At 38.0% G+C, this 25,645-nt stretch overlaps 1 protein-coding gene across 1 annotated transcript in view; it reads right to left on the reverse strand.

The window, feature by feature from the left end:
* The window catches only part of LOC114473278 (matrix metalloproteinase-17-like), a 97,168-nt gene that overhangs the window by 22,635 nt on the left and 48,888 nt on the right, over positions 1 to 25,645 (reverse strand). The window contains exons 4-6 of the mRNA XM_028462796.1: positions 21,056 to 21,342; positions 3,520 to 3,696; positions 2,060 to 2,162 (exon numbers count right to left, since the gene is read on the reverse strand). Coding sequence (XP_028318597.1) covers positions 2,060 to 2,162; positions 3,520 to 3,696; positions 21,056 to 21,342 — 567 coding nt within the window. The remainder of the gene's footprint in view (positions 1 to 2,059; positions 2,163 to 3,519; positions 3,697 to 21,055; positions 21,343 to 25,645) is intronic.

Genomic DNA, 25,645 nt, shown 5'->3' on the forward strand with positions numbered 1-25,645 from the left:
AACAATGCACAAATGACGTAAAAAAAAAAAAAAAAAAAATACTGAACAATATTTTAACAGAAAAATACACTAAAATGACAACAGAAATGCACAAAACTACACACAAAAAAAAGTACAGATCAACAATGACTGATGACCACATTGCAGCCTGTCTACGCCTTGCAACCAGCTCCTACACTCCTGACTACTAGAAGCTGGCCTCCTCCTCCCAGTGCCAGGTGTGTATGTGTGTGTGTGTGTGTGTGCGGCAGAGAGAACAAGTTTGTGCAACAGCGCACTTTGCAAACTGGCAACTGTGTGAAAGAAATGTGTGTTTGAGAGAGGGAAGGTTTGTGATATGATGTCTAGTTGTGTGACAACAAGAAAATGTGTTGTTAGGCTAGTTACTGCAGGCTGGAAATGATGAGTGTTTGTTTGCAGTTTTGACACAGGAGTGGTAGATCACGTCAGGTCGGCTACTTGAAAAGTAGATCTTGGGTCAAAAAATGTTGGGCACCCCTTGGGTTAGAGTCACAGTTTAGGAAATAATTTTTGATTTCAATTGCCAGAAAACTGTCAGAAAATGGAAGGATGAATACTTTTGCTGACCATTTTTTCTAAGCAGCACAAAAAAAAAAAAAAAAAAAATCATTCCAAACAGCATGGAAAATGAGGTAATGGTGTTGACACTCATGGAACAATAGATTAATTCATTTACGTCACAGTTTCAGAATCCCCCGTGAGACTGAACTAGTTAATTAAATAATTTTCATCTATTTTTGTGCCCCAAACCCTACACACTGTAACGCAAACACCTTCCACACAAATGTACCTCTTCAACAGAATTGTCATCTGTCTTGCAATCAAAATGTGGACATTTTATATATTAATATATACTAAAAATGTAACACTGAAATGATTCCATAATCTTATGAGCTGAACATAATGAACTGTAATGGAGCAAGTCTATTCAGGATCTTATACAGTATACAGTGCAAACTAGTTTAAACTTTTTTCAAATTATCAAAACTTAACATTCCAAGACAGGGCAGTGATGGGAAGACAATTATTTCCTATCGATGCTTTTACAGCTATTTTGCACTAAGAATCTATTGGTTTTAATGTACTTAAGCTTGCAAATTACCAGTTGGTGATATAATATTCTATGTGAGAAAAAATAAATAAATGGCACAATGAAGAAACATTTACAACATGTTGCATTTTCAATGCCTTTTAGTAAAAAAATCAAATAAAATATATATATATAATTATTTCAATCTTGTGTTTGGTCTGTATTTACAGTATAACTAATAAAATCATAATTTTTGGGTGTGGATGATTTTTGTACATTTTGTATACATACATACATTTAGAAGAATGTATTAAGATGAGTACCTTAATTATTTGTTTATTTTTGTTTAAAAAATTATATTGTATAAACAATGATTTGTTTATTTTTGCCATGGTGTAAGAATGCCTGCTAAAGCTCATGCTATTGTTTGGGTTGGTTCAACTCTGGTCTAACTTGCACTGTTGTTACCTATGAAATTTGAATTTAAGGTTGTTGTTCTTTTGGTTTATTTAAATCTGCATTTTCAAATGCTTTACAGAAGTTGGGAAACATGCAGAAATCATTCAGAAAGAAACTGTCTTCATGCGAGTGATAATCTGAAAAACACAAACTGTTTTTAATGAGGTCCATCAGCGAGCAATAAAAACATCACCTAATTAGATCTTTAGAGGAAGAACCATTGCATAGTCATAAGACTGTGAAGACAGAAAGAACACTATATAACATAATCAGAGCTTCAAACAGGCACACACCTGTGCCAACTCAAACAGCAGCACTAGATCAAATAGCATGATACCAGATTTTCTGTATTTTTAGATATCAAAATGAAACTATGCAGAGTTATGAGAAAGTTATGAGCCTGGAAAAAAGCCACAATAGAAGCAGGATGTATTGACAAAAAATGTCAGTATAATTAGGAGACGTATGAAAGAGTTTTTCATCCACACTACAGGACGGCCTGATTTGAAAGCCTGTGAGATACGAAATATGCTTGGATGTTCCACTTACTGGATGGTGGACCTGTTTTCAGGAAGGTCCAGCAGGACAGGAGGCTCAGCTGTCTGAGCAGCATCACCTGGTCGATTTGTGTGGGACACCGAGTCTCTGACACCTGAGACACATGGATATAATTCAGTTGGCGATGACAAATAACAATATGCAAGCTCATTTCTTTACACTGTTGTTCAATTATATACTAATGAAAAAAAAAAAACTACATTGCCTGTTACAGTTGGTCAAATTCAGGAGAAATAACTGCAAGTCAGTGTCCGCGTCATTGGGGGGGGCATTCGTAGGCAGTGCCCCCCCAGCTGACACTACAGGGGGAGCTTTTTATTAATCAAAGATATCTGATTGGCTATCGCAACTGACTGTGTCCATTCACTGACAGCGGACGGGAGTCTGCTCCATAGATATAATACACTGTGGTGTAATTTTTGAACATTTGTGCTATGGAACGTACCCTAGAGCTGTTGTTAGGATCAGCCAATAGAATGTGTATATGTCTATGGCCTGCTCTGTTGATTCACGTGACGTCACTAACATTGCTGCATCGCAACAAAGCGAGAACGCTAAATTCAGATGGAGGGCAGGAAACCTGAGAATCTGCCGTCTGAAATCATCAAAATGCCCATGTCGTTCTAACCGAGAAAAAGAAAGAGTACCGAAGATTGTCGTTCACAAAGGTGAGAAATGTAAAAAGCTCACAGAACAACACCGTAAAAAGTGGATTTTAAACCTACGTCTGCGGTCGGGAGGAGCAGAGTCTGCTGATGTCCATGTCTGTAGCGACCACTTGGTCAGAGGTATGTTGGCGAGCTAACTTTGTTTCTGTGGCTGTGTTTATATAGCATTAGGTTGTCATTAAATGCTCATTTACTATTATTCGCTTCCTTTCTTTTACCCCTGCGGCACACTGTGCACATAAAGCTGAACACCCTAATGCTATTTCACTACATGTCATAAAGAACTATTCAGTAGTAGTGTATATGTATGTGACAAACAAACCTCATGTATCCCTGACTGTCAGGCTAACCTCATCATTAAGATGTTTTGCAAGTTTGTTTACATTAAAGCTGTTACTGCTGAGGAGGTTGTGGGCCCACCTGCTCACAAAAAAGTTATATGCCTCCATACTATATGATTTTTGGTGTAGTAGGATCATGTTTAAATGTTGAATGGTGTTTTATTTATCATATTTATGAAAAATGTTGGTGCGCAAGAATTTGTGCTCCCCGCAGTTTTCTTATTGCCCCCCCATTTAATACCGCCTAGCGCCGACTCTGATGCAAGTATTCTGATGATAACCTTAACTTTTTGTTTTTCTTTAAAATCATCTTCATTGCTTGCTTTACTTAAATATGGAAATACAAATTAAGTGATTTTTATCTGAGGACAGTCCATCTTATCTATCATCGGTCTTGGTTTACTCATGCTGAGAAATAAAGTTGGTCATGTGATCTCTGTACCGTAGAGCTGCCAGACTCTGACTTTGTCCTCATAGGGCAGATCATACTTCAGAGGGTCTCCCACAGGACCCTGGTAGTACGGTCTCATGACAGACTCCATGGCTGAGGTGTGGACCAGGCCGATGGCGTGACCAAACTCGTGAACTGCAACTGCAAACAGATCCATCCCGTGAGACTCTGCCGGACACAAAGGGAGGATAAAACAAATTATTGTCGTCAGCAAATTTCTTTTATTACAAGTAGCTACAGTGATCATAATGCTAGATTGTTATTTGTTTAGGCCTTATTAATGTGAAATTTCCAGGCACACAGACAATAATGGGTTTTTGAATATTCCCCATAAATGTGTTTGTCACCACAAAAACTGTCCACAGGCTAGCTAATGACGTAGCATTAGGGAGTATACTCACAGTGAGGGCATTAAGAAAGCCCAGAAATGCTCAACTTAGCCTACATTCAGAGCTTAATTTGGGTCGAATCCTGATGAAGCAGGATTCTGCACCTCCCAGATTCGTCCGGCACTTATTTGATTGTATCCAGCACCTCATTTATTTTATTTTATTTTTTTCCAGCATAACATTTGCTTTTAGGTGTTTTGCACACACAAAACTGAATGTAAAAACTGAGTGGAAGTGAGGAAGAGAGGGCTAAGTCAGGCCACGCCCCTGCTACGTCTAAAGTGCGATTTTCTGCAAAAATTGGGTCTTGTCAGTTTGAAAAATGGTTAAAAAAAAAAAGGCAGTTGGATTTAAATAGCTTTTTTAAGCCAATAAGTGAAGCTAAGGCTGAGGTAAAGAAGTCTGAGGTTGTTTTTGTGGAAATCGCAGCACAGCAGTAGTTTAGCGTAGCGAGTAGCAGCACCTGTAGCGATGATGCTAATGCAGGAGAACCTGCCTCCAACAGACAGGAGACAGGAGGAGAACCATCCAGGGGACATGAGGAGGACTCAGTGACAGAAAGAAGAGAAGGATATAGTTCTGATATGGACATTGAGACAGAAACTCAGGTCAAAGACAAGATGAGCTGCTAACGAGGCAGGCCTCAGCTGTGAAATATGTAAAAAAAAAAGTTGCGAGGATACAAATTTCTCCTTCTCTTTTGGAGAAATAACAGGAAAGCACACTTTATATTTTCATTTTCTGCTGTGCTGCTGATTCATTAGAGGAATTTTGGCCTTATGGGTGAAATGTATGACTACATTAGCGGTGGTTTTGCACTGTCCGTGGTGCTGAAGCATGGCAGATTTGACAGCTGTCACTCAGAGAGAGAAACGCACGTGCTTTGTAATGGGCAATTGTCTGTGCTTCTTTAAGGCTGATTCATCATTATTTTATTAAACATTTAGGTTAATTGGTTGATTGTGTTGACAAGATATTATTGGCCCATTTAGTTCGCAAAAGGCGCATTAAACATTATTTTATTCCTTGACATTTTTGTCTATCTCTTACTGCCAGAACAACACGTGGCCGGTGATTCGGGACCTGATTATTCACAGATTAAGCATTGCCTACATTGTAACTCTATTTGGAACAATGATTCTGCTAGCTTTCTTTGTGGTGTTAGCCATTGATAAAGTCAGCTATGAGCCAATAGCTAACAGCTACTTGTTTGTGACAGCCGACTGGGTTAGTGACAGTTGTAGCCTACTTGCCACTGATACAAGCGTACAGACGTTCATGATTATCTAGAGCTGGGCAATTTTGCCTAAAAAAAAAAAAAAATTTTTTATATATATATATATATATATATATATATATATATATATATATATATATATAAATCCCATTGCACCTAAAAATGACTGCAGACAACTGATATATTGTCAAAAGTGCAACTTTATTGCTGTGATTGTCCTCAAGAGTTAAAATGCATAAAACAATCCCCCCCAAAAAAAGTAAATGAGGCTGTCATTCAACAATTTCAAGCTTTTGGATTTAAGAGAACCAGCTAACTCGAAAAATAAAATAACTAAAGTAAATGATATATATATATATATATATATATAATTCTTTCAATCTTGTGTTTGGCCTGGTCAGTGCAATTGATCACATATACAATAAATAAGACTCACTGATCCAAAGTAACGTTCTACTGATATCTTCCTTTCTCTAATTGATCACCATTAGTAGTTTTTTCCCTCTCCTCTCTCTGCTCCTGCACTGTTTGCTTTGCTTCTGTTACAATCTTTCCAATTATCTCTCTCTCTTCTTTTTCCTTCTCTTTTCACTGCTTCAGCATCGCTGATGTCATTAAACCGTTTTACTTTCTCCACATCCTCTGCTTCCTTATTTCACATTTTTTGTCCATAACTCGGTGCTCCCCTCCACAGTTGCTACATTTGGGCTGCACACCTTCACTGCATTCCTCCAACTTTTGTTCTTCACTGCAATTTGGACATCTCTGGCTACGGTAACCCACAAGGACAGAATGCGAAAAAGTCCAAAAAAACTTGAATTAGCAAAATAAAAATAGTTTTTAGCTACAACTTTGATAAATTCATTAAATCCATTTTTTGCCCAGCCCTGTGATTATCAAAAATTGTTATTGTAGCTTCATAGATTGTGCTTTTAGCTCTCAGAAAGTGACTCATCACCACCAGCCAACAGAGAAAGGTGACATTGTTTCTATAAAAGCCTATCTATACAATCTGCTTTCAAAATTTTATTGACTTGATTGTCACTTAAGCCTTAGAGTTCAGAAAAAAATGATGTAATATGGCAAAATAAGCTGCTCTAAGACCACTGCGGGGTAGGTGGAGGTGTAGCACTAATATTGTCGAGATAGACTTATTTTTTTTTATCTAATCTCATCTGCTGCGTCTATTTCTTCCTACCCCTCAGACCGGTGTCCCATTTGACTATTGTGTAGCGGCGAAGGGCTATTCACCCCTCTCTATGAAGCTTTTATCAATGCTGACTTAAAACAGAAGGGAAGGAGGAGTTTCAGGCTTTCACGCAACTCAGCAACATGGCACCGAAGGACTTGCATAAATGTAAGCCTATTTTTCCACATAAAAAAGCTTACAGAGTTATATGGACCTGTTGTGTTTTATGCTAAGTTAGGACGGCAGTAGTTACGCCGACGTATGCCGTATGTAGCTTCCATCTGTTTTTGTTTTGTAGCAATCATTTTATAACCATTTATTATTAAATCGGACGGCATGACGACACTCCTGCTGGAAAAGTACAGAAAAACATCGGTGGCTTATCAAACTGTGAGACAAAGTGAGAGGGGTGTGGGCGAGAGTGGGAGAGGGGTGTCCCAAATCTAAGGACTGAAACCAGCCCTTTGCCTTAGCCCTCATTTTAGAGGTGAAGGCGGAGGGGTAAGGGGTAGGCAGAGGGGTACAAAAAGAGAATTGAGATTGTACCTAAGACTTGGACTACAGAGATAGCCGTCATGTTTAGATTTTAGGATTAAGCCCTCCATCTTGTCACTATGAAGCAATGAAACACTGATAGAACACTGCTTCATGTTTATTGGTGATTCTCACATAATAAAGACTGAATTCCTATGAATTTAACAGTCCATAGAGCTGCACAAATGCATTTTTCATCACATCTCTGTCTCTCTGTTTCCCTAAAGGAATTTGGTTCATCCACACAATTCTCTCCGCTCCAAATTTGTCTGCAGGCATTACGTCTGTTTTGTCTGCCTGGCATAAGGCGTAAATACTATGTGGTCCCTTCTTTCCTATGAGCCTCCCAGTCATTCCCTCTCATCCTTCCTTTTGTTCACCTGCACCATGTGCTACTTCAGATTAGAGTTGGCATTTGCCTCCAGAACACCCCAGGTGAAAACTGAAAAGATGAGTCAATATCCTCAACCCAGACAAGCCTGAGGTTAACTCCAATGTGGCCACCACGGAACCCAAAGCTGGGAAGGCTTGACATGCTGGCTCTTTGTATTTTTAGCTAATCTAAATCTCAGAGCCTCGGGCTTTGTCTTGCTTTACTGAGTCAGGCATGAAGTTTGGAGAGGTTTCGTTTTTCAGGTTTCAAAAAAGGCTTTGATAGGCTGAGGCTTCTTTGTGGCTCTGGGCTGGTTCATGGTTATCCAATGAACCTACACACATCTGTAAAAGACCTGAACTGGGCTCTATGGCTACCTATTCATGTTTACCTAACTTTGTTTCTATCATCTATTCAATGTCTTTAAACATGGTCCAAAGCCTGGGCACATGAGATTCTATATTTTACTGTGAAAATCATACAAATACAGTAAATGTTTATCATCACTACACACGTAATGGTCTGTAAAAAGCTAATTATTGTAAAAAAGCAAAAAGATATCTGAAAATTCTTCTTTGACAAAGGAAATAAAGGAAAATCAGTTAAATAAATGAAAAAAAAATAAAAAAAAAACACAAGCTTAAATATCTAAAGTAAAATACATCTAAAGCTGCTGGAGACAAAAACACTTACACTTGTTTCTAAAAGCTTTCAGTCAGTAAAACATGCTCTTAATTAATTTTTAGTACTGACTATCACATTTTTTCATTGTTATTTCATCTAACACATTATTAATTCTATAATAATTTAATTCCAAACGTTTTTACAAAATTTACAGTATATTAATGCTGATATCCGGAGTTTATGAGGAATCTATGTTTATGTATCATTCTTTTGAAAAGCTAAAAAAAAAATACATAACTAGTGTTTTACTATGGTCTACTGCTGGTGGTCATTTATATACATTAATGTATATAAGTCTCTCCTTCGTCCATAGACCCCTATACAAATGCAAGAAAGCGCCTACTTCGCCCAGCCAATAGGCTGCGACTTCCTAGAGCGGGCCACTGTCAATCAAAGTGAATGCGTGTGCACCGTCACAACAGCAAATAGGTATCACTGAACAGCATGGAGGAGCACTCCGAAACGCCAGTTACCCATTCTACGATAGCCAACGTATAAAGCTTGGTCCGCGTACAAAGCTTGTGGATAAACGCCTTTGTGACCACAACAGAATTGATCTCTATGCTGCTTTTCAAAGGTGGAGGGACGTGCTGCTTTTAAAAGAATTTCAAACGGACCAGAATTTGGCGACATTTTTCATGGACAGGTAATAAACATGTTTTAATCAAAAGTGATGGCACTCTAACAATAAAAGTGTAGTTTTTGTAGTTACGCGACTTTGCTATGTTTCGCAAACTCCGGATAGCACCTTTAAGCATGCTGAGGAACCTCTGAAGAGCCTTTTCAAATGTGTCTGTTACGAGGAGATCTCTCTATCCACACACAGAATGCACACTTATTAAAATACATTTTGAGACGTTTTTGAGTAGATGGCATTTGTAAAGCATCTTGGGTCTTTTAATAATTTTTTTCCAAACAGGCAGTGATGACAAGTCTTAGAAATGTAGATAATCCACAGCGGATGGAAAGTACAATTATTTAGGGAACCATTTATTACTCGATTCCTTAAGAGGTGCAGCAGGATGTTCTGAATTCAAGACATTCAACCTGAGAAGGTGGTGGCTCACTGTAACCTGACACAGCGCTGTGCTGTCTGATTTAAACCACATTGGTCATAACTCATTCGGAACACATAAAGCTACATTTTATAAAAGTGTCTTAATAAAAAAAACTAAACGTTTTCATCTTGTAATTAAAGATAAATCATTTGCATGTATTTTCTTCTGAGCCATGGAGGATCACATGCATGTGAAGGTCATGTACCACATAATAACATAACATTAAAACAAAAACGAATATGAGAAACACACTATGAAAGTCAATGCAACAAAACTGTATTTCATTGTTCAAGAGGAATCTGGAAATGACTACAAGTCAAAACTGCAGCAATCTGACTGCAAGCATCTGTCCCCCCATATGTACATAATCATTAGCATTCAACAAAATGATACATTTATATAGATTATGAGGAAACAGTGCTTCCTTCTGGTCGTTAATGACTCAAATATTCTCACGCAGAAAAAATCCTCGAATGCCAAATTTGTCGCTTTAACAGTAAAAAAAAACATGCAAAGTGTCATGAAATTTCACCTGCTTAATGATGCTTTCGTCTCTTGGTTTGGGTAATCAGTTTGCAGAAGCAGATTGTCGGCTGGGTGATAATTAATATAAGCAATCTGTTTCCTGTCAAAGCACTTTTAGACCTCCACTCATTTGATCTCACCAAGACTCCGCCCTTTCTGTCTCTTAATGGATGTGATAACCATCAATCTGCACAGCAGGAGTGATGGAGTGCGCTAAATGTGCTGCATAATTTCCAAGATGTTGCATGGACACACTCAAGGAGGTGACCTAACTGGACCCAGGGTTTAGGGTTCCTGCTGAGAACAATCAACCATGTGGTGGGGGAAGGGACTCAGCACAAACAAAGTATCCACTGTGTGTGTTTATTTATTTAAATCATTGTTGATTTCTATTTAGCAAGGATGAACTGGCCATCTGGCATACCGGGCATCGTCCCGGTGGGCCGGGGCAGTGCGCTACATCTTTTTTTTTTTTTTGACGAGCGAGTGGAGGGAGACATGGTCACAGGTGGTCAAAAATAAACCAAAAGTGGCAAAAACGTGGCAAGAAAAGAGTAAAAAGTCACTAAAATAGGCCAAAAACAGTCATGAGTGGCATCACAAATGGACAAATAAAGAGGAACCAGGTGGTATGTTATGACAAAGGAGCAGGGCAAAATGTGGCAACCAATAGTGGAAAAAGGGCAAAACTGTGGAACAAAAAGAGGCAAAATGTAGGGAAAAAAGAAAACAAAAGGCATTTTTTTCTGGCAAAATGTAACTTATTGGGTTATTATTGGTGGCCAAAAAAATTCAAGAATAAAAATTGGATAAAAGTATTAAAACAAACTTGCAAAAATGGACAGAAAATACGGAAAAAAAAGATATTTCCTGGCAAACGGTAGCTAAAGTCTGAAAAAAAGTTTTGAAAAGGGGCCAAAATGGGACAAAAGGAAGTTGCAAAATGGTCAAAGGAAAAAGGAGTTAAAGGTGCAGTCTGCAACTCTTATAAAAGTGACTTTTTGTCATATTTGCCAAAGCTGTCATTATGTAAGGACAGCTTAACATGAAACTAGTAGATTGTGTGAAAAAAACAAAACAGACTCATTGAGTCCCCTCTGCTGCTCCTGCTGCAGTTGGCAGGTTGCCAGAATGCACCGCGACCGGGCAAAAAGAACCAATCAGAGCAAGGATTGTGTTTGATGGACTGTTGACAGCTAGAGCGCCATCTTTTTTTTTTTTACAGTGTATGGTCTGGAGGAGTAGAAGATGGAATTGGTGACTTTTCTGCTTGAAAGGTAATTACTGCTGCTTGATTTACATTTTGTTTGATTTGTAATTGTTACACTAGAACTCTGTGGTGGATGTGCTCACAGTTGTTGCTGCTGCTTAGGTGTGTGGAGGGAGGGAGGGAGTTTGGAGGCAGGGCAAGCGAACAGCGGGGTCAGGGGGAAAGAGAGGGATCTGAAAGTCGCGGACTGCACCTTTAAAGTTTCCCTCTTTTAAGGTTTTCTGGGGGAATAATAATTAAAATTAAGGTATAAAAAGCCACATGTTGAGCATCACTGACTAATCAACAGCTGGACACAAAATGTCAGGGCTGAATTTTGGTCCCAGTCCACCCCTGCTAGTGAGCAACACAATCCGCTGACGTCCCTACATTCATGAAGCATTAACTTTCCCATTTAACCTCTTTGTCTTCTCTGAGGGATTCCACACACATGATTAAGTTTCTAAAAACAAATTAGAAGTCTGATAATATTGTAGTAACAGAGCCCTTCACATGCAGAACACAGCCCCTCTAAAGACCAGCCAATGAAGTTACAGGAGGAAGTGAAAGAGCAGCAAGGTAGCGTGAGGAAATTAAAAGCCAGTTAATTACTCTTTCATCCACATGTGATTCAAAGTACAGCTCAGCAGCTAAAGGGACCTCCACAGCTACACAGAGCAATGAAACACAGAGATGAGCTCAATCGTAGCCCAACGACACAGAAGAGGAAACAATTGTATCAGGAATGTAGTCATCAGACTCGCTTCGTCACATTTAGAAAAACTCTCATGGAAAAACCTTTCAAATTACAAGACTGTTTTACACATGATAAAGTTGGATACACTATGATGAATTCCACTGATGAGAATATTCAAAGAAATATCCCTTAGCCATAATTTCATAATTGTCTCCTTTCTGTGTGCCAAAATTAGATATGATTTATATTAAAGAAAACTATGACTAAAATGTAAATTTCTCTGAGTTTGCTGCAGTTTAGCCATCGTTAAAAGCTGGAAAACTGCCATGGAAAATATTATGGGTGTCACCCTAGACTCAGTCAGACTGCTGACCCTTTCCCGCCTGCACAACTGAGCTGCAATTAGCGTAAACTGCATAAACGCAGCTGTTGCTCACATACACACGCTCAAACACACACTGGGGCAAAGCCCACAGCATCATCTGCTTGTTCTTCCGTGTTGCAGCCTGGTGGGAGGTCGATTTCGGAGCAGATTGAGCTGCTGTCCTGTACCCTATAGTTCATAACCCTGACCGTAAAAAGTAGAAAGGTCTAAAACCCTACACACACCAACCTGCTGATTATGACACACACACATACATGGACCCAAAACACTCTCAATAGAGGAGTATAATGTTGACTTAAAAAAGTGTGAGGAAGGAATTCATTTGGAGAAAGAATTAAAGCTGCCAGTGACAATCAAACATTTTAAAAACTGTACCTGTATTTTATCCAAACATTCTTATCCACTACCGATACAGTGTGCACCCAATTCACTGGTTTCCCAACACATTTCTAGAGTTTTAACGAATTGAAAGTTGTGCCAAAAACATGGTATATGTCGATTTTGTGGCTTCCATTGAAGAACCTGGAAAAAAACAAAACAAAATGTATTGTCTTGCGGAACTACGTCATATCAAACAGAACATAAATAAACCAGAAACAAAAATTGCTTCAGGCAAATCAGTCTTGAGTCTTCCTTTTCTGGCAAAGAAACGAAAAAGAATTCAAGTAGAAACATTTCCTAAATATCAGAAATGTAACTTTGAACATCACACTATAACTTTGTATCATAAATTTAAAGTAAAAAGAAAGAGGCCGTTTTGTATAAACCTTGATAAAGAATAGAAACTTTCTCTGTCAGCACAGATTTAGCCCCAACTGTCTTTTTTTAATGGACCCGAGTCTGAATAAAAAGATTGATTGATTGATTAATCACGATCAAAAAATGCCAGCAGTTTATTGCATTGTCAGGTTCTAATAAACACACAAAAATGTAGAAAAAAAGGTTAATTTTAACCAAATATTTGCAAAGGAAGTGCATAAGTCTGAGGTGTAACAAAAAATAACTTAATACGTCTTTAAAAGACAAAGCTTATGACAAACACATTTTTCTTGTGATTCAAAACATTGATTGTGCAACATTGTACTATTTTCTATAATGTAAACGATGAACAGAAAATTAGAACTTCAGCTGTAAAGTTGGCACAATTAGCTTATTTAAAACTTGGTTTGAAATGCAATTATGTAATGAAAACAATGTACAGCCATTTTTCACAGCAGCAGTAGAACGTCAGTAACAAAACGCAGTTATTTTTTCTGTACACTTTGTTAGTTTATCCAAACCTTTTCCTCTTTCACATTGAGCCACTGCTGACACACAACAGATTCTCTATAATAGCAGAGGAGAGAGAAGCCCTTCTTTTCTGAATCAAGTGTCCTGAGAGGGAGAACAGTTTCTCACAGGGCACAGTGGTGGCAGGAGAAGAGAAATATTTGTGAAGAAGGAGTGCTAGTTTACCGTAGGAGTCCTTTCTCTTCAGCCACCAATGCAGAGGCCATCTCAAGTTTTCATTCTGACTTGTAGAGGTTCAAGATCCCTCGGATGGTCTCCGCTTCTTTGTCCGTGTCTGAATCAGATGATGCTTGTAAGAAAATCTTCTTCTTCTTTGCTGGCACATCTGTTGTTTCAGGAGTCTTGGGGATGTCTTCCTCTTTTAGTAGCTCTGGTAAAGGACTCCACACTTCACCTCGCTCAGATTAGGGCAGGCATTTTAAGTCCTTGAATCTCAGATCAAGAGCAGTTGCCATCTTAAGCCAAGAGAGATTGGCATTTTGTCCTCAGAAAAGGCCTTTTTTAGCCGAACTATGCTCACCGGATCATCGTCTGAAGGCTCCATGACTCTGAAGAGGTGGCACAAGGCAGGCAGCACAGCTGAGTAGGAAATTATGTTGTCCCCACCCAGTATTTCCGTGACATATCTGTAAAGAGTGGAATAATGGGTTAATTCATTCGTGCACTAGTGCACTTAAAAATATTAAGATCAAATCAGGACTAAAATGGGTCAAAAAAAGGCTCTAAAATTGATCTAAATGTGACTAAATTGTGCTGAACTGAGTGTAAACCATGACTAAACTAGAATAACACCTAAACTAAATGTATGACAAAAGCATAAATTAAATAATCTTTAATTAAAATGAATAAATCATAAAATTCCTGGGGGCCCTCACTGGTCTACGGCATACAAATGGTTCATACATTCATTTAAATAAGCAATAACTTATATAATCAATAAATCTAATTTCTAAAGAAATAAATAGAATATTCACCTGCTTGGTTCAAGAAGCTCTGCCAACTTCTTCAGCTTTGCAAGCGAAGCTTCTGTAAACAAGGAGATTTTGCTGTTTTGTTGCAGCAATCGGTGCCTTATTTTGCTGGACCCGTTTGATCGTCTCTAAAGTGGAGTTCCACCTAGTAGGCACGTCTTGAACGAGGGATCTTGTTTTTGTTTAAGTGCTACCTGTATTTCATTTAGCTCTCGAGTACGGGATGGACTGTGCTTAAAGCGACCAACTATTTTTTGGCATTTGGCCAAAACTGTGTCAAAGCCACTGTTACGCAGTGCAACATTGATTGATCACATTGCACGGCAGATGTTCATAGGGAAGCTGTCTAACAGCTGCTGTCATATTGCGTGCATTCTCTGTTCCAAGTGTTGAAATCTTTTTGTCAATACAGTAGTCCCTCGCTGTATTGCGGTTCACCTTTCGCGGCCTCTGTTTCGTAGATTTTTTTTACAGTGCAATTTTGGATGCATTTTTTTCTACAGTATATGAACGCGCATTGTGTTCTGTGTCCTGATTGGCTAATGCTGCGTTCACCCACCAGCCCACCAGTGACACATCCAACTCAGTGAGTTTCACTGCCTGCTGAAGCGAGGAGGTACACTCCTTTTTCTCCTCTCATAAACATAAACCACCAGCGAAAAAAGCTGGTGTGATTAGCGGCTAATGCTATCCTAGCTCAATGCCGACTTTCAAAGATGAAAACTACAGAGAGAACTTTTACCTGCTACTACCACCTCCTCACTGATTCTCCTCCACGCCAAATCCTTCCTAGTCCGGTCCTGGTTATAAAGGCCGTGTCAACAGCTCCAGGTGGTCACACACAGCTTCTACTCCATGGTTTAATGGGTGAACAGACCGATGTCCGTGTTGACGGCTTGACGTCATCGTCAACAAAGACTGAATGCCTTCGGCATCAATGTCTGATCGCTAGCAGTTTGACTCTGAAGTGCTGTATGTTGGAAAACAAATGAATGTTTTAATGTTTAAACAAGAGAGAAATGTTAATTCCTGTTTGAGAAAAGTGTATAAAGTGTGTGGTTTTACAGCCTTAAAACATGTATAACAATTGTAAAAAATAAAGCTGACTACTTCGCGGATTTCGCCTATTGCGGATTATTTTTAGAACCTAACCCCTGCGATAAACGAGGGACTACTGTAATTCATTCACGTGCAATGGTTTCAAAGTGCTCCGTGCAGGCCCCAGCATCATTGGATTTGCTCATCGTTAAAGAAAATGATTGCAGACTCCATTCATCATCAACAAAGTGATCTGAAACCCCCAAATAGTTCTTGTTTCGACATGAAGTCCAGTAATCTCCTGTTAGGGTGACATAAGATGCTTTCTGCAATATTTCATGTTTCTGAGCCCTTTTATTGTTGTACAGTGTGTCGATTTTGGAAAGAATGGATTTTCTGGCAGGCAGTTTGTATGTGGTGTCCGCCGTTGCAGTTTGAAGTACCTGATGCAAGCCCACATCTTCAACAATATTTGTAGCTATCCAACAAGCAATTGCGTTGGTTAACTTGGCATTAATCTGTTTGGAAAGCGCCCCCCTCTTGCACCAAACCTCTCCTCCAGAGTCGTAGTCCACCGGGTCTGCCTGATGCCGCCGCTGAACCCGGATGCTTCGCTTGTACATGGTACATTAGAGCTGCTATCCAGAGTTTCTGAGAAATGTCTCGATGTCCCACCCTAAACAGCCTCACTTCCTCTGCAATCTACCAGAAACCAAGCCTCTACTTTTCTGCACGCGCATTGCGTAACATAACAAGGCTGCACCGGGTCGCATTGATATTGTAGGTCTATGGGTCAGGTAAGAGCCAAAATCATATTTACCTGTTTGCTGTTGTGACGCGCTGCCTTGTTTCCGTGCACAGTAACGCATTCACTTTGATTGACAGTCTCAAAAACAGGAAGTCGAAGCCTATTGGCTGGGCACACTCGGCGTTCATTTCCATTTGTATAGGGGTCTATAGGACAAAGGAGGGACTTATATACAGTACATTAATGTATATAAATGACCACCGGCAGTAGACCATAGTAAAAGACTTGTTGGCTATTTTTTCGCATTTCAAAAAAATCATACATAAACATAGATTTCTCAGAAACTCTGGATATCAGCTTTGAGGAAGAAACACTGCGGTGTTAATTAAATTCCCCTTTGCAATGCACACAATCTTTGTCTTGTCCACATCCTCTCCTGGCGATACTTTAAAGCTAAACTGTCCAAGTAGAAGCGTGTGTTTTGAGCGTTCCAATGCTAGCTCAGGCTGTAGCAGTATTAGCTACAGGAAACGCTAGTTGTCTTCTTCTGCTCTGTATGGAGTTTATCACTGTACTGCACCTGGGAAGGAGCGGTGGTCAAATGAATCGATGCGTTAATTAATTTTAACGTATTAATATGGATAAATTTACGCAAATCGTTAACACGCTAATTTTCCCGGCCTTAATAAACATATCATATAATAAAAGCCTTTCTTCTTGTGCGATAAAACAAGAAATACAGACAAATTGAACACAGAGCGCTTAAAGAAGAGTCAAAAGGTCTCTGTATTTACATTTGGGCATAAATGAGCGTTTATTGACACTGACCTCAGGGTGAGACATATTTATAAGGAAAGACCAGAAAGGTCAGAAGTAAGGATTTAATGAAGTTCAAAACGTAGATGCACAAAGTTTGATTGGTAGCATGAGCAAACTGCTAAATAAAATAAAAAATAAATGTATGTACTGTACTCTATGTTTGTGCACTGATGACTGCCAAAGCATTTTAACACTGTCATATTGTGTTCATCCATCATGTATTTCCACCTGCTGCTGGAGATAAATATTATTTGAAATAATAGATTAGGAGCTTAATTAAATTTTCAATTACACTTAAACAAATCCCACGCTGTATGTAGTTTATCTTTGCAGCAAAGCTTTGTTTACCTCAGAATGTTCTCTTCTCTCTGCTCTCCAAAGTCGAGTACACAAAGCAATATTAAGTGCAAGATTATCCTTTATTTTGAAATTAAATACCACTTTCAGTTTTAATTCATCTATTATTTGTATATGCAATAGCTCTGACTATACGTAAGTAATTTTATTTCCTTTTGTACCAACTATCTAAAGAGACTTTGGTTTCAGATCCATTTTCCTCAGAGCATTAAATTATGTTTTAATGAAACAAAACTAATCATTTCAAATGCAGTTGATTCCAAAAGGACAAAAGTACAAGAATGACCAACTTCACTGATCAAACTTTTTACACTGGTTTCATCTGGTTTCAAATTGACCTTAATGCTGAAGTTTACACTCTCGGAGGTTGTGTCTAAGGTAAATATTTGTCATAGTGCCTTTCTGTCTCTCTCATCAACGTTTCGCTCTATATTGTCCATCCATCTTTTAACAACGAAGTGAAACATCCATTCAATAAGCACACAGAGGAGAAAAGAAGGTCATCCTGAGTTCAGGTGTCCAGAAGAAGAGTAGAATGTTTTTTAAAGTCGAAAAAGGAAAAGAGAGATTGATTCACGCTGTCTTTCCTGTGACTGGGATCTGGCACTCGTTGGCTGATAATATATTAAACTTATTTAAAAAATCCAACACTCCCCATGCTCATTATAAGGAAGGTTGAGGTTCAAACTCACATGTGAGTGAATACAAGCACATCACAATGAATCAGTGTGTATATGAGCATATACACAGTATATGAGTTCTGTTTTCTGGGCTGTCTCAAAATGACGGATATCTCTAATATAAGCTCATCTATTTTTGATTGGCAAAGCTGATTGAACACTGTTTAGAGCCGCTGTCACCATGTCCTAGTTTCACACTCGTGGATCTCCCTCAGCGGGTAATCAAGGACTTTGAAAACAGTGCGATGAAAGGAATTTAGACTGATCATTCAGTTAATCATCGCTGAAAACAATCTATCAGCCAACAATGCTTCAAGACAAAAAATTCTTTTAGTCAGTCTGCGGTCAACCAACCGTTTGATAATGATCGGAGGAGTGATACAGTGAAGCCAGACCAATGGGACTGTGAATAAAAAACTAAACACGGTGATAAACAATGTTCTTTTTTTTTGACATTTTCTTTTCTTGTCATAGTCATTTTTTAAATTGAAAATAACTAGACTATGACTAATTAGAAAATACATGTGTACAAAACATATCAAAATATATTGGTTTTTTTGTCATTTTATGAAGACAAAATTATAATTTTGTCACAAGGGACGAAATACAATCAGAGCTGTGATAATGTGCGCATTACAAACATTAATGGCGTCCCATATCAAGTTGATGAATGGTAATTGAATCTTTCAAAAATGCATAAACTCTTGTATATTTAACTCTGTAACAGATTTAGTTGACTGAAATGTCATTTAGTTGAATAAAACTAGACTATAACTGAAATAGTCCTGATGACTAAGTTTTGACTTAAACTAAGTTGCAAAGACTGAGAGTAAAACTTAAGGTGCTTTCACACATACAGTATAGTCTGGTGGACTCGATGTGGTTCAGGCGGTGAATCTGCAACATTGTTGATTTTTTAAATTTAGTCTGATCTGCTTTCACACTGCTCTTTGCCAAGCGCACCAAACTTTCTGAACAACATCACGCAGGAAAAACAGTCAGTCGCCTATTGGACAGAATACTTTGGTCTTCTTCTTCATTTGAGTGAAATACTGACAAAACGAAAACAACACTTTGGTCAGAAAAATACATTTTCCAAGGGAAAAACAAACCCCCCCAAAAAAGTAATTAATAATAACTCATAATGACATGATCTTCAAACTTGCGCTTATGCTCTACATAAATACAGAACTATGCGACGTCGCCATTGACACAGGCAAAAAATAGAACCCGGAAGTGGAGAGACACTCGCAAATCTCAGCAAAAAGAGCTTTAAAAATGAGAAGACAGTGATGAAATGGACCAGTAGCTGGCTGGACAGATGTAGGCAGTACAGTCCGTTACTTTTACAGTGCTCCTACAGTGTTCGCGTATGCGCAGTGTGAGAGTTTAAGGTAAGCCAGTCCGTGGCATTGCTTCAATTGTGAGATAGCCTCACAAAGAGTGACTGGATTTCAAACATGTTTGATTTCCTTATGACCATACGGTTGCTGATCGTGAGGTATTAATCACTTCTTGTGACCCCATGCATACTACACGATGCACGACACATGATCTAGAAGAGACTCGCACGATCCCAAAAAATAGATGCACGAGTAAAAAATCGGCGCAAAATGGGCCAAAAACCGCAGTGTATGCCTGCCTTTACAGAGGACCAGACTTTGCTTGTTTGATCCATACCAGGCTTCGAGTGAGCTTTCACACCACTGCAAAAAGACTATCAAAGGACTATCCGAGGAAACGAAGCATGGAGCGTCAACCGAGTCTCACTCTCAACTCGTCACATATTTGTGTTTTTTTTCTCAAACACAGCACATAGTTTATTATTTCAAATATGTCCATTTTCAGTTGTTGATTCATTTGAGTGCACGCTATGTAAGTAGCATTCAGTGTAATGTCAGTACTATTTTTCTCAGTTGAAACTCACCGTATTTTGTTTGGTTTGCAGTAGGGATGTAACAATTCACTCAACTCCCGATATGATTCGATTCACGATACTGGGTTCACGATACGATTCTCTCACGATTTATTTTACAAAATGGGACTGTTGACAAATGATGATTGAAAAATATTCCTTTATATTTTTGGGGAAAAAAAAAATAGAAAATACTGTACTCTTTTCCTTTTATTTTTCATTGTCAAAAGAATCCCTTGATAAACTATTCAAAACAATGCAATTAACCTAAAAAATAAATCTTGAATGAAATAAATAAAGGAATAATACAAATGAAGAAGAAGCCTATTAATTTAAATTCTGGTTCTATAGTAAACAATGCAAAACTGCATAATAGTTCTTTTTCTTTTTAAAAGTGGAACTGAAAATGTGTTTTGTGCCTTAACAACTGGACTTTAAAAAAAAAAAAAAAAAAAACAGCCTACATTGTATTTACGTCAGATATTTGTTTAGACCAGCAGAGGGCGCTGGTAACCCAGTGGTCGGTTGGCATGCAGCTATTCTGTGCAGTGAAGAAGAGATGCTATGCTAGCAGACAGAGCTAACAGAAAAATGTGACTTTTACAGATATTCACGTAATATTACAGATATTCTTTCAGTGCTAAAGGGGTAAGGAATCATTTATGAATATGTTTAAGAGTAGAAGGCGGCCAGAAAGAAAGTAGTAGCAGATTCCGCCCGCCGCCTCAGCATTTGGACAAGAGAAGGATGAATATATAGCGCCCTCTGCTGTTTAAAAAAAGTACTGCAATAAAATTTTTAGAAAATCGATGTGAACCGTGATACCTATGAATCGATTTTTAACTGCCTTACGATTAATCGTTACATCCCTAGTTTGTAGCTCTCCCCAGAATATAAAGAAAGTGGCATCATCCAACATAGCTGCTAAAGGAGGGCGGACTTTAAGCAGAAGCTACCATCTTGGGGAGCCGCTGGGGGCTTCAGTAATTTGATAGGGAATTAGAAATGTTAGTATACATTTATATTTGAATATCTTATATATTAAACCCCACCATGTGTGTCATTTGTTAGGTCAGTTAAGAGACGTTAAGTTGCTGTTTTTTGTGTTGACCTCCGTTCATCAGTTTTGTTTGGACTTACTTTACTGGTGTGTTTTTGTTAAATAAACATTTTTGAAAAATACACTTGTGTTCAAGCCTTTGCTGTTTTGTCCCTGACAGCGTGGACCAGATAGGTACTGTAAATGTGAAAGCATCCTAAGATAATCCACCACTCTCGACATCCAAGTGGCCTTTTCTATATCTGCAGCAATATTTAGAAACATCTATGATACACTATACTTGTTTCTCTTTATGACTTCTATTATGAGGTCAGTTATGAGTCTTTCACCTGGGGATCTGAAGGTCCAGGCTTCGTCATCATCAAAGTGTGTGTCTCCAGCGGTAAAACGCTCTCCTGGGAAAAAGGCATGAGCCACGGTCCCTCCCGGCCCATCAAAGGGATATCCATCATTGTGATCGGCCTTAGTGAAGTCGATCTGGATGTCTGCGTCACTGCCGGCAACCTCGTGGAAGTTAAGTGGAGCGATATCACTCCAGACCTTCAAGGCATAGTAGATTAGAGCTCTGACCGTATCCCTGCCCAGTACGGCTGAATCCTTGGGGAAAGTCCTCACTCTGAAACAGAGATGTTTGTGAGAGTTAACATCATAGATAAATGACACCACAAGCCACTCCCAGCAGCCCAGTGTCCTCAAATCTACAGGTCATTACAGCAAAATTGTTAAAACAAACATGTTTCATGAAACAACAATCCAAATGTTAGTTTTGTCTTAGGTTTTAAAGTTCAATGTTGAAATATTTACACTGGTATATTCTAGATCTATTGCTTGTGTTTGCTTTATAATACCAAAAGCCAGCTTGAATCAGCAGGACACAAATATTGACAAATCTGCATTTCTGATCTGAAAAGTGCTACAGAACACAGCAGTGGCATTCTGCACAGCCACCCACAGAGTTTATACTAATTAAATCACACAGAAGGGCAGCAAAAGCAGTCAAGACCTTATTTAATAGTCATCATTCAATAAATCAAAGCGTGAAAATATTGCACTAATATTCCATCTCAATGACTAAGCAGACCTTTTAGTCAACAAAGAAAACTTTCTCTTGAAGTCTATACATTATAGCAAGGGTTCTCCACTGGTCTTACACTGAGACCCACATTTTGCCACCGTCAATAAATCGCGACCCACCTTTTTTTTTTTTTTTTTTTTCAAAAAAAACACTTTTTAAAAACATAAATCTATATATTTTCCTGTGACAAGTCAAAGATGAGAGTCACCAAGTATTTATTATTGACCAGTTGTTCGCGACCCACCCATTACAGGTCCGCGACCCCTTTTTGGGTCCCGACCCACCAGTTGAGTATCCCACGCATTATAGCATAGCTTAAGCTTTGATCATCAAGCTTATGTTTATTAGCAGAATACCAAAGCACGGTCAGAAACCATTTATTGTTTTATATGTCGTCATACTCGTCTTCTGCTCGTTCCAAAAAGCAACCAGTGTCTTTTAATAAAACATAAGCCCCTCCCCCTCTCAACAAATAGTTTCTAATGGGTCAAAAATGTAATTGTTACTTTCCTTCTTCAAAATGCATAAAAAATGACAATAAAATGCAGAATACCACATTTTTGAACAGTAATAATAAATCAATATGATAAATAAAAAATACAACAAAATTAGAGGTATTCTTGGCCACACCTTTCACAATGTCACCCAACCCCCCACAGTTTGAAAACCACTGCTTTACAGGTGACCTTAAGTGTTTAAGGCAGAATTTCAGATTTAATGGAACACTTTTAAGGGGTTTAAATAATAAATATTGTTTTCAGATTTTTACCCTTTTCAGATTACACTTTCTCTCCTACTTTTTTGTGCCTACAACCAAATAACAACATTTTTCATCTAAGTTTTATTATTGTTGCTATTACTGTTGTTGCTGTTGTCATATTAATAGCAGCACTAGTGGTCGTAGTAACCCCCTTTTGACAAAAGGCAGCACGTTGGTGTAGTCATGGTTACCAGAGTTGGGGTCAATCATAATTGTAATCCCATTATTTATAATTAATAACAATTATGATGTAATTTTAATTGGGGAAAAAAAAAATACTGTTGTAACCATAATTGAATTGTGATTGAGTTCAGGTAATTGACTTTGTACTTGTATTTGGCATAGGAATTATATAAAAAGTGTAATTCACATTTCAATTAAACGCAAATCTAGGGAACAGTGTTACAGTTCTACGTTAGTTAATACGTAAGTTATACAATGACATAGTTTATTAAAATGTGTTTCATATCAACTTTTCCCACTACCTGTCAGTTCTCTTGAGGATAATTTTACCATTTTTAAAAATAATTTACATCTAGGGGTATACTGACAGAAAAAAGGCTCAGACGTCCACACCAAAAATATTATTATAACCAATATTTTCATTGATTAGGAAGTCTAACAAGTTAACCAGGAGATGAGAAACAAATAAGATGATAAATAAAATTTTTTAGTGTATTTTACAGCTGATTTAAGATGTGTCAAATTGAGATGCCAACACAAGAAGAAAGTTATGTTTTATGGGGTGATTCATTAAAGGCTCAGTAATTAAGATTAATTGTAAGTGAGCTTTAGTAATTGAGAATGTAATTGCAATTTACTTAAGAAGTAAAACATCATAGAAATCATTGAAATTTTAATTTGAAAAAATGCCAGTCACCGTAATCGCAATTGAGTTACAATAGAACATAGATAATTGAAGATGTAATTGTAATTGAAAAGTGTAATTCAACCCAAAACTGGTGGATACCATGTCTGCTAATACTGGGGTTTGCTCCTACCATCCTGTATGTTAGTTTAACTGGAGTCTCCAACTTGCCTGTAGGATTTAATGGGAGTGTGTGTTTGTCTGTCTGTTGATGTTTGTTCTGTGATGGATTGGTGCCCTGTGCAAGGTGTAACCCCCCTCCCTGCTGAGCACCTGTTGAGAGTTGGAGATAGGTAGCAGCAGACGCCCTTCGACCTTAACCAGTCAGAAGATAAATGAACATTTAGATGTACGATAAAGAAAATCTAATTATGTTGAAGAGAATTGAAACAGAGAAGCAAATTATCTCTACATAAAAGCACAAGAACAAGGACTGAAAAGCACCTACTTTACAGAAAATATACCAGTCTGTTACGATGCTTCAGGTGCTACCGTACAATCTGTTTGGTGATGATGTTTATGAAATACACTGCATTAAAATAATAATAATGTGAAGAAGAAGAATGTGATCCCTTTTATGAACCAAAAATGTCTCATTCCACATCATTGTAACGATTTCCTCCTGGAGCTAACATTAGGAATGTACACTATCATAAATAAAAATACTCAGACCTCTTTTTCCCTTGCTGTAAAACGACCTCTCTTCTCACGTCGCCCGCTTTATCCGCTCCTTTTGCTTTCTATACATCATTCTTTGCACACTCTGACTTGTCTGCTTTTGCACAATCCTCTCGCCGTCTTTCTCTCCACCAGAGCACTTTGTCTAAATACAAAAAGCAATTTGGCTGTTGCTTGCTGCTCTTGGAAATGTAATCAGTGAATGTTGCTGGTGGAGAGTATCAGCAGTGTGAGCGCTGCAACATCCGAACACTTCAATTTGCTTAAAGTCTGTGAGGAGATGGACAAATGAATGAAGGTGTGCATCACGTCGGCTTTCAATTTGAAATAACAAGTACAAATTACAGGTATTGAGGAGTACAATTAAATACTTAATTGCATTGCTCTGCAGTAATTCGAATTTTGACCACATTTTGAACATTACTAAATATGAGGAGTGGAGTTGACTGTACTGTTATGCTTCATATTTCATTTTATTTGTGCAAAAGGCAAATGGTAGATTGCATGTTCTCTCCTTAAACTAGATGACACATCCTGAATATGCTGATGGTAGCTATCAAACATGGCAAGACACGGTACATCCTTTAAAGAGTAGAGTGTGTGTGTGTGTGTGTGTGTGTGTGTGTGTGTGTGTGTGTGAGTGGGGCATAATGGTGTTGAAAACTTTTTAATATTTCGTTATATAATATTTTACATTAAAATAATAATAAATAATAATAATAAAAAATATAATCTAATACATATTTAATTTTATTTAATATAATGTTATTATTATTTGTTATTGTTGTATTATTATTACTTATTACTACAGTGTTTCTGGTTGGTTTGTTTTCGCACCATACACTAAGTCAAATTCCTTGCATTGTTATTAAACTATACTTGGCAAATAAAACTAATTCTGATTTAATGTAATTAAAAGCTGAATTTAAACATTAATCATTGCAAGTGTCAAAGTACTAATTTCCATCTCTTCACCAAAGTAAAATGTAACAAAGAAGCCAATCTATCAGGAGTGTCCAAACTACGGACCAACGTTATGCGTGTTGTGGGAAATGAGTCTAAAGCACATGCCCGAACAGATCGGTTGCAATAAACTCTTTGTCCGTCATTTTGACCGGCAGGGTCATAAACTTTCCATCTATAATCTATCACATTAAGTTTTATGAAGATAATGACAATCAATAGCATTTAACTTTCATACATTTTTAGTATGTATTGAGTCTGCTGAACACCGTGCCATCACACATCAGGCAGACAAATACATGTAACTATTTCTCTACAGTGACAAAAACCACTGACTGTGGCCTCAGTAGCTACTTATGAACAATTGAATTAAACTATTACACAGATCACCTGCTGTGTGGCTTAAAAGCACAGTCTCACTGCTTCCTCCTGGCCCGCACAAACTCATATTATGTGCCTGCTTGTGCGTAATCAAACGTCTCAAGTGGAATTGCTGCAGAGGCTATTAACATAAGGTTTATGAAATCCGGCTTAATGAGAGGTCTACAGGACTCTCTGAAAAAGGTGCTTTCTTG

This window comes from Gouania willdenowi, chromosome 12 (genome assembly GCF_900634775.1).
Source record: "Gouania willdenowi chromosome 12, fGouWil2.1, whole genome shotgun sequence".
In the NCBI taxonomy this organism is placed as follows: domain Eukaryota; kingdom Metazoa; phylum Chordata; class Actinopteri; order Blenniiformes; family Gobiesocidae; genus Gouania; species Gouania willdenowi.